Genomic DNA, 12,922 nt, shown 5'->3' with positions numbered 1-12,922 from the left:
TTACTCTGGATTTCTCGCTATGTCTTCCCCCTCCCCCTTTTTCAGTTTTTAATTCCTAGTTCTTCAGCTGATTACAGGAATTCAAGGCCTGCTGTTGTTTGTCTCTGACTATTTCCCACTTGCACCGTAAGTGGTGTAGGCTATTTGGGCTGGATCAGCAGGAAGACAAATGCTATCTATACCGGCTGTCCTGAGGAAGGCTCGTCTTCTGAACAGAAAGCTGGACCTTGAATTCAAAACACTGTGTCCTCCAGCAGATTTGACTTTTAACATCGACTCATCAGAGCAGGAAGTTAAAAATCAGCAGAACATGAGAATCTTTAATTACAATGCTCTGGTTGAGACATCAGCAAGACCAGGAGTAAAAACATCACCAGCTGACAGTGCTCATACCTGCAACCCTACCAGTGCAAACTGGGAAAAAAAGAAAGAAAAAAAAGGAGGGGGGGAAACAAACAAACAAGAAAGCAAACAAATAAACAGATTACTCTCAGTGTGGAAGGGGATGGAGAGAGAAGCAGGAGAGTTCTGAAAATTAAACTAATTAGGAGTGAAGAAGTGTTCCTGTTTTGAGTCCTGATAGCGAGTCTCTGCAAACTGCCCAACCCAGGAAAACCTTTCCCAAATTCAAATACCACCAATGCCTGCAAAGAGCAGCTCTTTAAAGGGCAGAACAGACAGCAAGTTAACATTTCACAAGTACTTACTGAACTAGAAAACACATAGTTTTCTGCATGTTTCACATTCACATAGACACTTCCCAGATTACAAGAAATGTCAGGGCTGAGAAATAAACCCAGTCATTTGTATGTCTCCAGGGTGCATTTAAATTGTGACCCCAGCTCCCCTTCTCTCGGTTCCAGCAGATGCTGCTTGCCCGGCACCCGGAGCTGGATGGACGCTGTACTCACCAGCTGACTGCTGTACCAATACAGCGATGACTCCTTCAGCACACACCAGAACTTTTTCCATTTGTTGCCAATGAAAGCTCCTTTTTCCTTCTTTTTGTAGAGCCATCCTTGGCAATCAGCTTGCCCCAGCTCTTTACACGATATCCTCCGTCGGCTCATTATAAAGAACCCTGTGCCATTAAAAATACAGTGTTCTGATTGTTTAAAAGTGCATTACCAGGAAAGATGTTGCTGCCAATTAAAGATATCAACCTTACTTAGCAATCTCAGCGAGTCATCCAAGCGTATCTTAAAATATATTTAGAAGTCGTTCAGTTTTATAATGGCTGTGACAGTAACACACATTCATTTGAAAGGTATTTTGATGTGCAGAAACAAAACAGTAACCTATAGATAATGCAGACACTAATTAATGCTAAGATAACCATACACGAGTTTTTGTAAATTAAAAATATATCCTTTGATCCTTTTAAGAGGAGCATGCATATATTTCCCTTCACACAGCTGCACTGAAAAGAATACATCTATTTAAGTCAGCTAGAGAAAACTATTATGCCAATACACGAAAACCGCTAGTGTGTATGTGCAGGCAGCCGATTCTACCTCACTGATTTCTGGCTTTGATTCAATTAACATACCACAAGGATTTAGTCCAAAGGAACAGCCCGTTGTCATTTTTCTCAGAATCGGTGTAAGAATCAGCAGAGTTAAAAAGCAGCCTTCCACCAGCTGAGTAGCAGTATGAAATCCTCACCCTCCCAAGAATAAGACATACTAAGAAAATAACAAGAGAGGAACCCAGAAGAGAAAAGAAAAAACAATCTCTCATTACCTTGACTTTTCTTTTTTGTCTTCTGACGCAAGGGAACCTGTAAGAAATGCAGGAAGGAAAGAAAAGAGGAAATTTCAGATTGTGTTGCAACATTTGTGTAGAAAGGGGAGGGGGAAGCTAGAGAAGGACGTGGTGGTGATGCTGGTGGTATATGCAGGATGGAAACGCATAACCCACTCACTGCTGAAGGGACGTTAGTAGCTGAAGCATAAAACGTGTTAATTAAAATTGATGTATATCTAGTTGAGCAAAAGCAAACATAACTCTATTATATATGTGTCTATCTACTAGTGCTTCCTGTTTCACACCCGCAGGCAGCTTCTACTTTGCTACGTGTTTGCCTGAATTGTATTCTGTGTTCAGAAGTTAAAAAATAGAAGTTAGAACTCCAGCATTTTAGTGCTTCGTTACACTCCATGAGGGGATTTACAAACATGGGGAGATTAAAACTACATGCCAGGTGTCTGATTGTCCTTTAGCTCATTCTAAGCAATCCTGAAAAAAAGAAAGAAAAATGGATTTTCCACTCCTCTTTTTTTTATTTACTGCAGAGGATGTATTTCCCCCTATGTAAGAGTTTCATAATATTTCTTAAAAAAAAAAAAAAAAAAAAAAAAAATCACACAAACCTGGCAGATTATCCAAACCATTAAACATAAATATGCCAGAAGTTTGCCATGCCATATATGAGAGTCTTAGTCACTGCAAAAATAACACAATTGAATTATATTTACTCATTTGTAGTCTATATATTTCATCCCACATAAACACATAGAAAATGAAACTAAAACAGAAGACCACAGACTGAAAAAGAGGTCATTAGAAATGTAAAGTCTGGCTTTTGGAGTAAATTCTCCCCAGACAGGCTGGTTGGTCGTGCAATTGTGGACAAGGCACTTGACTTCTCTTTGCCTCAACCTTTCCATCTCTAGTATGGGAACAAAAGCATTCACCTTTTTCTATTTTTAGGAAGGTTTTGAAGCCTCCGGATGACAAATGCTGGATAAGGTGATGTATGATTTAATATGCTCGGCCACAACGTTGCTATGCAAAGCCGGTAGCTACCTGTTCCACTGCAGAGCTACGCTATGAACATCCCTAATGCAGCCCCTCTGCCTAGCCAGCTGGCTTTTCAGGAAAACAAAACGCCATTTCATATTATTCTTAAAGGATTTGATGGCTCTTCTCACAGGCGAATTAAAGGCGAGTAAAGAAGAGACCACTGCCACCAGTAATTACAAGAGCTAGAACTTTCTCTAACTAGTGATCTTTGCAGCATGTATCACAGAGCGCAGAACCGCATATCGCAGCTCTGTGCTTATCTGGTGCCTATTTGAGATGACCTGAACAACACACTTGTGGGAGGCTTCACCAGGAATGAATAATCCCAGACTCCTGCTTAATCATCATGTATCCTTTTTTCTTTTTTTTTTTTTTTTTTTAAATTCTACCACTGCCTCTCTCTCTCTCTCAGACTATTCTCCATGACAACAGACAAGGAAAAGCAATGAGAAAACACAGCGGCTCTATTGGAGGCTCCGCTATTTCCCCATCCTATACAGGCCGCCCTTTGTGTCTTCATTCCAAAGAAAGTAATGCCCTATTTAGGGCACGTGGAAATAATATACGGCCTCAGTGAATCAATGGGTCATACAGTCACACTAATTACTTTCCTCCAGAGCTACCCAAAGTGATATTAAGAAAACCAAATATGAATCAGCTCTCCTTGCACAAAAACTATGTAGTGGGGCAACGTCACATCTTTGCCATGGTACTACAGTGGGGTCACTTCATCTTTAACCAACATAAAGTTCTACAACAAGAAGAGCTATACTGAGACAGGATGTGGCTCTCTGTAAACAACCGAGGAAGAAGCAGATCTTTCCACTGACCTTATTGATGTTCTAAAGCAAACTAACATGGTCTAAGGCTCATCTGTCAAGAAAGGGTTAATATCCATATGTAAATCATCTGTTAGGGCCCGCTTTATATACAGACTGAGAAAGAAAATTATTACCTAGTAAGAGCTCAGGGTAGCAAGAAGAATTGTGCATTTATTATGCACAAATGTGCATTTATTATTCAGCAGCAATGATAGCATCCTGCTGCAAGTTGACAGGGGTGATGGATCCCCATCTCTTCATATTTTGTGGGAGGAGTCAGGAAGTTAATGGGGGAAGGAAGAGCAGTTTCCCCAGCCAGCACTGCGTTTAGTTTGCCTGGATAAAATCAGTGATAAATCTGTAATAAAATCGTTGCTGAGTGAGATTTCATGAATTAAGATACATTTCTGGTTTTCTTTCCCAGTATTCCTGAAAGCTGAAGTAAGTTTTCATCAAATTAATCCTAAACCTGGAATTCAGCAACTTTTAAGTGTTTTTAGTGCTGTTCAGAAGCCCAGCATCATCTTACAAAAAATACGTGGTTTGCTCTGCACAAGAGAGATCTCTAATCCCAGACTGCAGCAATGAAATCCGGTGTTATTCACCAAATTGCCTTCCCAAATTTTGTTGATTTATGAACAAACAAAAGCAACGTCTTTCTCCAAAGTACCAGTGTTTGGAGTCAGATAGCTATTTGATGAAATAAACAAACAGTTTTCAGTAAAACGGTTTTCATCTTAAACCAATAGAAAACCTATACTTAAATCAACCTACCGCAAAATTCATAAAATGCCTCACCAGCAGGATTTGGATTCAGTTTTCCATGAGAATACAACACATCAGCAAGTCGCCAGTGGCAAACCTTTCCTCAAGCAGTAAATTAAACTTTCCTCCTCTGAAAACTGACTTATGAGTGTCAACAGTCTTTCGTTTCAGTGAACCTGGGCGAACATTGATTAACAGATACTTTTAAGTTTCGCTCCTAATAGGAGACATTAACACCAGTACAGAACAAAGAGAAAACTGGGGAAGGCAGAGTTATTACCAGTAAAACCGATGGTACCGACCAGGGGTGTAACAGCAGTTTCAGATGCGAATGTACTGTAACTACCAGACATAGTCACTGGAACAATCTGAAACTGAACCAAGCGTCATGATTTTACTATGCTTCTGACAATGGTGGATGTTTCTCTATAAGGCTCAGTTTCCTGATGGCAAATTATTTATTTCATTATCACAGGTTCAACTGAAAAACAAACCAAAAAAAATCAGATCTATTTCTAGCTCTTGTTACCAGGGAAAATCCAAGAGCAATCATCCTCAGAAAGCTCTGAAATAAATGCAAAATGTTACAGTTATTTGCAACTTTAGGAGGGTTATGATTTTTGTGCAAGGCTGGCAATACAGGGTAGGTTTTAATCTTTTTTGGTAGGTTTTGGTTTACTCATCAGTTTAGTGAGACCCGAGGGCTGAACAGGATTGGATAGTGATCCGGCAGGACAATGCAGGCTTCAAGCTTGCTGTCCATTACTCCCCCACTTGGCAAATACACCCATGAGCCAGTTGCAAAGGGAGCTGTACAACTGAGCGTTATTCACAGCCACTTCTGGCAGGCTCCACCGATGAGCAAAAATGTACGAGAGAAGTGACAACTTCAGTGAGAGACTTCTGTCAGTTTAGGGATCTTATTTTTCCACAGAATCACAGTATGGCTGAGCTTGGAAGGGACTTCTGGAGGTCATCTAGTCCAACCCCCCGACTCAAGCAAGGACACCTACAGCCAGTTGTCCAGGACCATGTCCAGACAGCTTTTGAAGATCTCCAAGGATGGGGACTCCACAGCCTCTCTGTGCAACCTGTGCCAGCGTTCAGTCACCCTCACAATAAAAAACTGTTTCCTGATGTTCAGAGGGAACCTCCTGTGTTTCAGTTTGTGCCCATTGCTTCTGGTCCTGCCACTGGGCACCACTGAAAAGAGCTTGGCTCCATCATCTTTGCACCCTCCCTTCAGGTATTTACATGCATTAATAAGATTCCCCTGAGCCTATTCTCCAAGCTAAACAGTCCCAGCTCACTCAGTCTTTCCTCATATATTAGATCTCCAGTCACTTAATCACCCTTGTGGCCCTTCGTTGAACTCTATCCAGTATGTCCATGTCTCTCGTACTGAGGAGCCCAGAACTGGACACAGTGCTCCAGGTGTGGCCTCACCAGCACTGAATAAAGGGGAAGGATCACCTCCCTTGACCTGCTGGCAATACTTTGTCTAATGCAGCCAAGGATACCATTTGCCTTCTTTGCAGCAAGGGCATGTTGCTAGCTCATGTTCAACTTGATGCCCACCAAGACTCCCAGGTCCTTTTCTGCAAAGTTGCTTTCCAACTGGGCGGCCCCCAGCATATACTGGTTTCCCCTGGCAGTATCATTTGTGCTCACATGGAATAACAGTAGGGGGTAGAAGTCAGAGGGCTAGACAAGCTTTGGCCGTCCTTCCACAACATCCTGGATCCTGGCCCCTGCCAGGCATCAAACCTCTCTAGATGGTTGGTCAAGCCTACAGATGGGTGCCTCTGTCCCCCGCAGCAGGGAGTCACCCATTGCGATGACTCACCGTTTCTTCCTGGTAGCCTTGCATGGTTTACGTTTGGATGAACCAGGTCCTTTGCTAGTAGGCACATCTGGCTCCTCTTCAGTTTTGAGGGCAGCCAACCTACTTTGCAGTTGTGAGTTCTTAGGGGGGGCAGGAGCCTTCCTCTTGGTACTAGAAGTCATCAACTTCCATCCTTCCCCTTCTCCAGAGGTTTTGCTTGCTTTGATAGTGGGGGTAGACACTGCCTGCGTCTGCATTGCAGGTGGGGACTGAAGCTCTTCAAGCTGTTGTGTCTCAGACAAGACCCTATCTATCTCCCTTTCATTTTCTCTGATGCTGCGCAGCCTGCTCACTTCCTCCCGTGTCTCCGCCACTTGCCAGCACAGCTCCTCCAAGACGGTATACCTCCTGCAGGGCAGAGGGCCATCTCTCCTGCCCTCAGAGAGAGGTCCCAGGCACTTCCTGCAGTCTGAGACTTGGAGGGCTGCATCTGCCATATGAAGCTCAGCCTATGTGGAAGCCTTTGCCCCAGCAGGGACAGCTGCTCCCACATCTATTGGGGAAACTGCCCTGTTACCACCATGTCTAAGACTGTTACAGCAGCACAATTTCAAGGATTTGCAAATATATAGCATGGGGCCTACATGTTTCCAAGCCTCCCTTCCAAATAGGTGGCCTTGAGCAATCATCTCTGGGAACCAAACTTAGGTGGGCAGCGTCCCTCTGGGGAGCTGCCAGCAACAGTCGAGGATCACCCCAGAGGGTGCTTCTGCCTAGAGACTGAGGGGCTTGCAGCCTGCAAACTCCCCAGGAGAAAAAAATGGGGTGAAACAGGTGTATGAGGCTGTTTTGGGGGAAAGAAAAAAATTGTTCTACAAGCAAAAGCAGGGGCATTGGGATAATACTGAAGACCAGACTTCATATCTCATGAAGTTCAACTCACAATGCATGAGTCTGAGAAGGCACCTATGATTGACAGTTCATCTTCTACAGAGCTATACTTTCCTTAAGCTTCTCAAGGGTTAGACAGATGTGTGGCTAAGAAAATCCTTTTATAAGCTCATGTATCCGAAGTTACTGCTTTCTCATCCATTGAGGGGCACGACTTGGAAGTGAGGGCACCCCTGGCATCAGGCCCATACAGTAGACTTCATTTCATCGTTAGAGCAGAACTGGGCAGCCTGTGGCAGTCTCACCACTTGGCCTGGCCCATAAGCAAGATCTTGTTTGGATATTTATATTGTCCACAGTCTTCTATGACTACAAGAACACAGCCCCAACATACAACCTCTTCAGCTGATCCGTAACTCTGACATAACTTCAATTATACTTACGAGAACGTTGCCATCAGCTTCCATGAATGGTTTCCAAGCTTAATGGGAAAGCTGTAAAAAGAGAAAGTTTTGTTTGCTTAAGTTCTGTATTATATTTTCATATAACATAAGTTTTGGCAGTAGAGTAAAAAAATGTGTTAATACATTTAGACCTGCCAACTTTACCCTCCCCATGCCACCCACCCCCTCAAAAAAAAAAAAAAAAAAAAAGACCTTTTCCAAAGATAATTCTATGTTATGTGAACTGATTTTACTGATTTAGAAGTCAACCAGTGATAAGGAACACTGACTCAAAATTTTCCAAGCTTTTCTATGAAATAAACGGAATAAAGTTCATGGATGTGGCTGGGGGGTTGCGTTTTGTTTGGTTGAGTTGGCTTTTGGGGTTGGGTGGTTTTTGGTTTTGGGGGGTTTTTTTTTAGGAAATGCACAGAGAATAAATAAGTAAAACTGGGGGTCTTTTGGGTTTGGGAGTTTTTTTGTTCATTTTGGTTTTTACTTTGAAAGAACTCTATAAGATTTTGATTTCTGCTTTGGCTGAGTTTTTTCCCAGTGTTTTCTGGGAATTCTATTTAGGTAATCTGCCAGCTCTCCTGAATGGGATGAGATCTCATACTGGACTACATATTTTATAATGAATTGCAATTTTCCGTTCTGGAGAGCGAAATCTGTGCAGTCCAACAGTAGACACTAGGGTTTATTTTCCAAAGATACACAAAGTTAGCAGTTATCCATTTAGGTGACAGTTCAGGTGATTTCATTTCGTATGCACAACCAATAGTCAACTCCCTACGTGATCTTCCTTTGGCTGGTAGAATGGACAGACGACGAAAGAATTGGTACAGTGTACAAGATGAAGGAAAACACACCAACTTTTTAGTGCCAGCAAAGTTCCTATAAAATATGCAGTCCCCTCTGCCTATGAAAGAATTATTGAGTGAAATGAGAGAGGATACAAGACTCTGTTGAAGTGAACAAGAAAGGATTTCCAGAAATAGAGCCACACTTCAGAAAAATTTCTAACAAGAACTTTTTCCTGTTACTAAAACCAGTAATTTAAGATATGTGCCATTCCTCATACATAATATTTGTTTTAGTTTGAAAATAAAATCTTAAAGCAGAAAATAAAAACCCACCTACTGGCTTCCAGCAATTTCAAACCAAAAATAGAAAGGCAAACAAATACATATTTTTCTGGCTCCCAACTGTTTCTGGTCAAAAATAGAAAGCAGCACTTTCTATAAGTGGCCCAAATTGAAGTAATATCATGATGAGGAGAGATGTTGTGGCAAATAATTTCAAGGATGTTTAGAAATCATAGCTAGTATAAACAAGCAGAGGAAACACCTTTAGTTATACAAGCAAATTAACATCAAGCCTCAAATACCGAGCCAGAAAGCAAGGGAATAACAGACCAAATTATAGTAATTATTGTGACATGTGGCCTTTTTCCTGTCATTTCTTCATTTCATGTGTGGTTTGGGGAGGGTGGGATGTAATTATACGAACTGCACAGATTTGAATCAGCCACTGTACCAGGAGCAAGAGGAGAAGTGTTAGTTAACTGGCAAGGAAACGTTTCCGCCTGTGTGCTTTGTGCCAAAGGAGTTGAAATGGATTTCAGCAGAACCTTCTTAGTGACTTTAACTCAAACTTTTGTATAGTTTCCAGAAACTGGATAAGCAATCTTTGAGCCAGCATCCAAGTTTCAAAAGCAGCATTGACTTCTGTCTCATTCTAGTTAAGAGTATAATTTATTATTCCCTGTGTAAAGAAAGATATATATATAAAAAAATAACACATTCACTGCAGAAATAACTCTCATACACATGAGTTTATTTCTCCTAAGTAAACCTGACCTGAGTGAGATTAGTTACACCGGGAAAGAGCAGTAGGACTTTTATGTCAGCTCAGTGGACTCCACTGTTGCAAAACCAACATTTCTGAAGGGCATAACCTGTTTATCTCTGCACTACAGTAAAATAAGTGTTTCCTTTCAATTTTCTGCAGGTGCACTGTGGGAAAACCGCCTATCCTTTCTAAACAGACAGGTGAATTAGGAGAAGGAGCTGGATAAACACGGCCACTCAAGTAGAGCTAGTCTATACCCACCTTACTGGGTGGTCCAGCATGAATCTGCAGGAGCTGTCTCTGGGAACCATAGCCCCCCACTCCCCAATATTCCCCTCCCACAGGCTGCAGTTCGCATCCCCTGCTGAGCTGTGCCCCTCACGTGCCCTCTGTGCGATGGCAGGTGGTCACACCATGGCAGCCCAGGAGCGTGCCCAGGGCTGGCGGTTTTGGTGGCAGAAGAGCTTCCCAGCCCGCGAAAGCTACACCTGAGCTCAGGAGTTTGGCAAGCCAGTGAGAGGTTAGTAGGAACTTGAGTTCTTGAACTTGAGAGTTAGAACTTGAGTTCATACTGCCAGAAGGGTGTCCCAATTCCTAACTGAAACAGCTGCAGCAGGAGAAGACTTGGCCCAGACCACTTCGTTTCATAGCACTCAGGGTGCTATGTTACAGACTGGAGACACCCGTGTGTGAATCTTCGTCCTGACTTAGGTGGACATTGAATTTGAAGCAGGGTGTCACCCCTAAAAGTGTACCCCTAAGCACCAAGGTGAGGATGTGGGATTCCAGCCCTCTTCCCAAGCCTCTCCATTTGCAAGGAGATAAGATCTAGGAATAGAAGGAGAGGGAAACCCTCCAGCCTACAGATTAAGGCATCTACAGGGAAAACGTGCACCAGGATTGCAGTCTGCTGTGATGGACGTTCAATTCACTAAAATTGCAAAGTGGAGCAAACCAAAGAGAGAAAATAAAGCAAGGCACAGTGAAACGTCTCCCACTTCAAATGGCTTTATAAAGGAGAAAACAAACTTGAATCTCTCACTTCCTGGAGGATAAAACATAATGGATCTACTGGATAAAAGCAAAGGGGATGGATTTACATTATCAATTTGTAAACCATCCCTGCATTTCTTTGGCTTTTCTTAGAGGTGCCCGAAACAACTCATTTAATTTCAGTCTGAATTGAATACAATATGTCAAAAGTGGTTTCATGTGAAAGATTTCTAATTCAAGTTTTTGAGGGTTTTTTATTTTGATTCAACAACTGAACTATAAATATCAGTTATCATAGCTTTATTAGTCCCACTTCACTCCTGCTCTTTCAAGAAGAGTAATAAACAAGTAAGTACATGAGTAATAGCTGATGCAACAAATGTGGAAACACAGCAAGTGACTTATCAGAAATATCTTGCAATCATTTCCATTTGACTACATCATCTCCTCTGAAATAAATAGAAATATCTCTGTTAAAGATCAAAGGCAATGTTAAGGGTGGAAAAAGGGGAAAAAAACCGCTGAGGTTCCAATGATTCTAATTGCAAAAAGCAATCTTAATTCATTAGTAATATTCCTCTTGTGGAAGTCAAAATCCACAAGGCTTGACCGGTTACAAGCTACAGTGAGCAGGTCAGTCTGCAATGATATTGGCATAAGCCTGCCGACATGCCTTCCAGGCATCCCTCAGATGACATCCAGAGTAGGCATATGCCTTCCTGCTTCTGAGCAAAATATTTGAGATATGTAATATGACTCAAACTATTTGTGTTGCAGAAGCACCCAAAATGTGCGTAGCTCAGTTCCTGTTCAGATGGCATTGACACAGACTACTCAAAAAAAAATTCTGCTTTACCAAGCACAAAGTCAGGGCTATAAGACAACCTGGAAAATAAGCTTTTTGCCTTCCTTCTATTTACATTGCTCACACTGGTCACCAGCTTTAGCCTCTCTACTTGCTTTCTGTTTATTTGGCTGCCTGCAACAATCTGCACTTCAATGGGCAATGAATTGACAGGCGATATGAAACTAGGGATGGCACTACAAAAATTTCCCTAAAAAATCAATGATTACTTAATCATATATCTCATTTACCAGGCATTAGGAATAGCATTGCCCCAAATCATAGCAGCGCTTGAAGCACTGTCCTGTGTCAAGGAGACAGCCTTATATAATAGTCCTAAATTATCCCATTACCTCTAACTGGGGTTCTTGCAACAATGCAGGGGAAGAATAATCACAGTGATTGTAAGCTCATAATTGTCCTTTGGGTTACTAGAGATCAATTTAATCTGACAGAAACTTACCATTAACTACTAATTAATCATATCTAGTCAGTTACTTAACTGGTTAATTAGCTATCTAAATCAAGTATCTTGTACAAGGATTTTCTTGATCTGCAGATTTTCTCTCATTTACTGGCTCACCAGAAAAGTCGGATATTAAGCTGGTGCTGTGCCACAGGGCAATGACAAACAGACATTAAGGCACTTTTCACAAAAGCTCATGGACTGTCCTAGCCCGGTTAAGTTATGTCCCACCCACCTCGGTGCCCATGACTTTGTGTTTCCAATTGCAGATGAAACTACAGGTTCACCATTAGCATTGGAAAAAAACAGTCCATTAAAGTATAATCATAAGGCATAATTGTCAGAGTATACCTTCAGCTTTGACCACAATGGACAAATTTAAGCTTGTTAAATAAAAATTATCCTTTGAAAAGCCAAAAGGGTTCTTATCACAGGCCTGGCAGCAAGAAACTGCCTTTGTCACATTATAATACTATTGGTTGTAACCTTAATTTCAATTATTCAGTCCCCTCACCTGCAAGCAATTCAAAAAGACAACTTCTGACTCCGTTTGGGAGAGGACCAGGAAAAACAGGAATAAAGTTCACTGCTCCCGTCTCGGAGACAGAAGGGGTCTGGAGACATCTCCCTGCTTGGATCACGGCCAGGTCCCGTCAGTCCAGCCAGGAAGCCCAACAGCAGCAGGTTACAGGTGTTGACAGCTCTGAGCAAGCAGTTGCACGAGCCCACGCTCACCGCCTTCGGGAGGAGAGGGGCTGGAAAGAAAGAAGAGGTTCAACAGGAGAGAGATGCTCCAGCTGCCTCTGTGGCCTCACAGACAAAACCAAGAAATCAAAATGGCATGCCTAGTGAAGTGTGTCTGCCCCAAATGTGACTTTGCGTGCAGACTCCTTAGTGCTGAGCTGATTCATTAGTGCTGTTATGTTTGAAGGCCAAGCAAGAGTTTGCAGAAACATTAAGTGCAATACTGCAATTACTACTGCCTCCTAGCTAGCTCTTTTGCTGTGGCAGGCAATAAAAGCAGGCAAAATTAAGTTGGCTGCAGAAATGGATGAAGAGTTAGTGCAGTTAAGGGGTAAGGAAACACTCCAGGTCTAAAGAAGCACTTCCCTGGTGTTCTGCTCTCTTCCAAAGATGCACAGTTCTCTGCTAGCCCAGAAGATGAAACACAGAGAGGAGGCAGAAAAAAGAAAGCCCAAAGCCTATAGACCCTCCTGA

At 42.2% G+C, this 12,922-nt stretch overlaps 1 protein-coding gene across 2 annotated transcripts in view; it reads right to left on the bottom strand.

Moving 5' to 3' along the window:
- IPCEF1 (interaction protein for cytohesin exchange factors 1) overlaps positions 1-7,599 on the bottom strand; it is a 47,142-nt gene extending 39,543 nt beyond the window's left edge. For both annotated transcript variants that reach the window (XM_075498957.1, XM_075498958.1), the window contains exons 1-3: positions 7,551-7,599; positions 1,744-1,780; positions 912-1,081 (exon numbers count right to left, since the gene is read on the bottom strand). In XM_075498957.1, coding sequence (XP_075355072.1) covers positions 912-1,081; positions 1,744-1,780; positions 7,551-7,574 — 231 coding nt within the window. In that variant the 5' untranslated portion in view covers positions 7,575-7,599. The remainder of the gene's footprint in view (positions 1-911; positions 1,082-1,743; positions 1,781-7,550) is intronic.
- Positions 7,600-12,922: the final 5,323 nt, after the last annotated feature.

This window comes from Mycteria americana, chromosome 3, assembly GCF_035582795.1.
Source record: "Mycteria americana isolate JAX WOST 10 ecotype Jacksonville Zoo and Gardens chromosome 3, USCA_MyAme_1.0, whole genome shotgun sequence".
In the NCBI taxonomy this organism is placed as follows: domain Eukaryota; kingdom Metazoa; phylum Chordata; class Aves; order Ciconiiformes; family Ciconiidae; genus Mycteria; species Mycteria americana.
The sequence above is the reverse complement of the archived record's forward strand: the minus strand, read 5'-3'. Positions and strand labels throughout refer to the sequence as shown.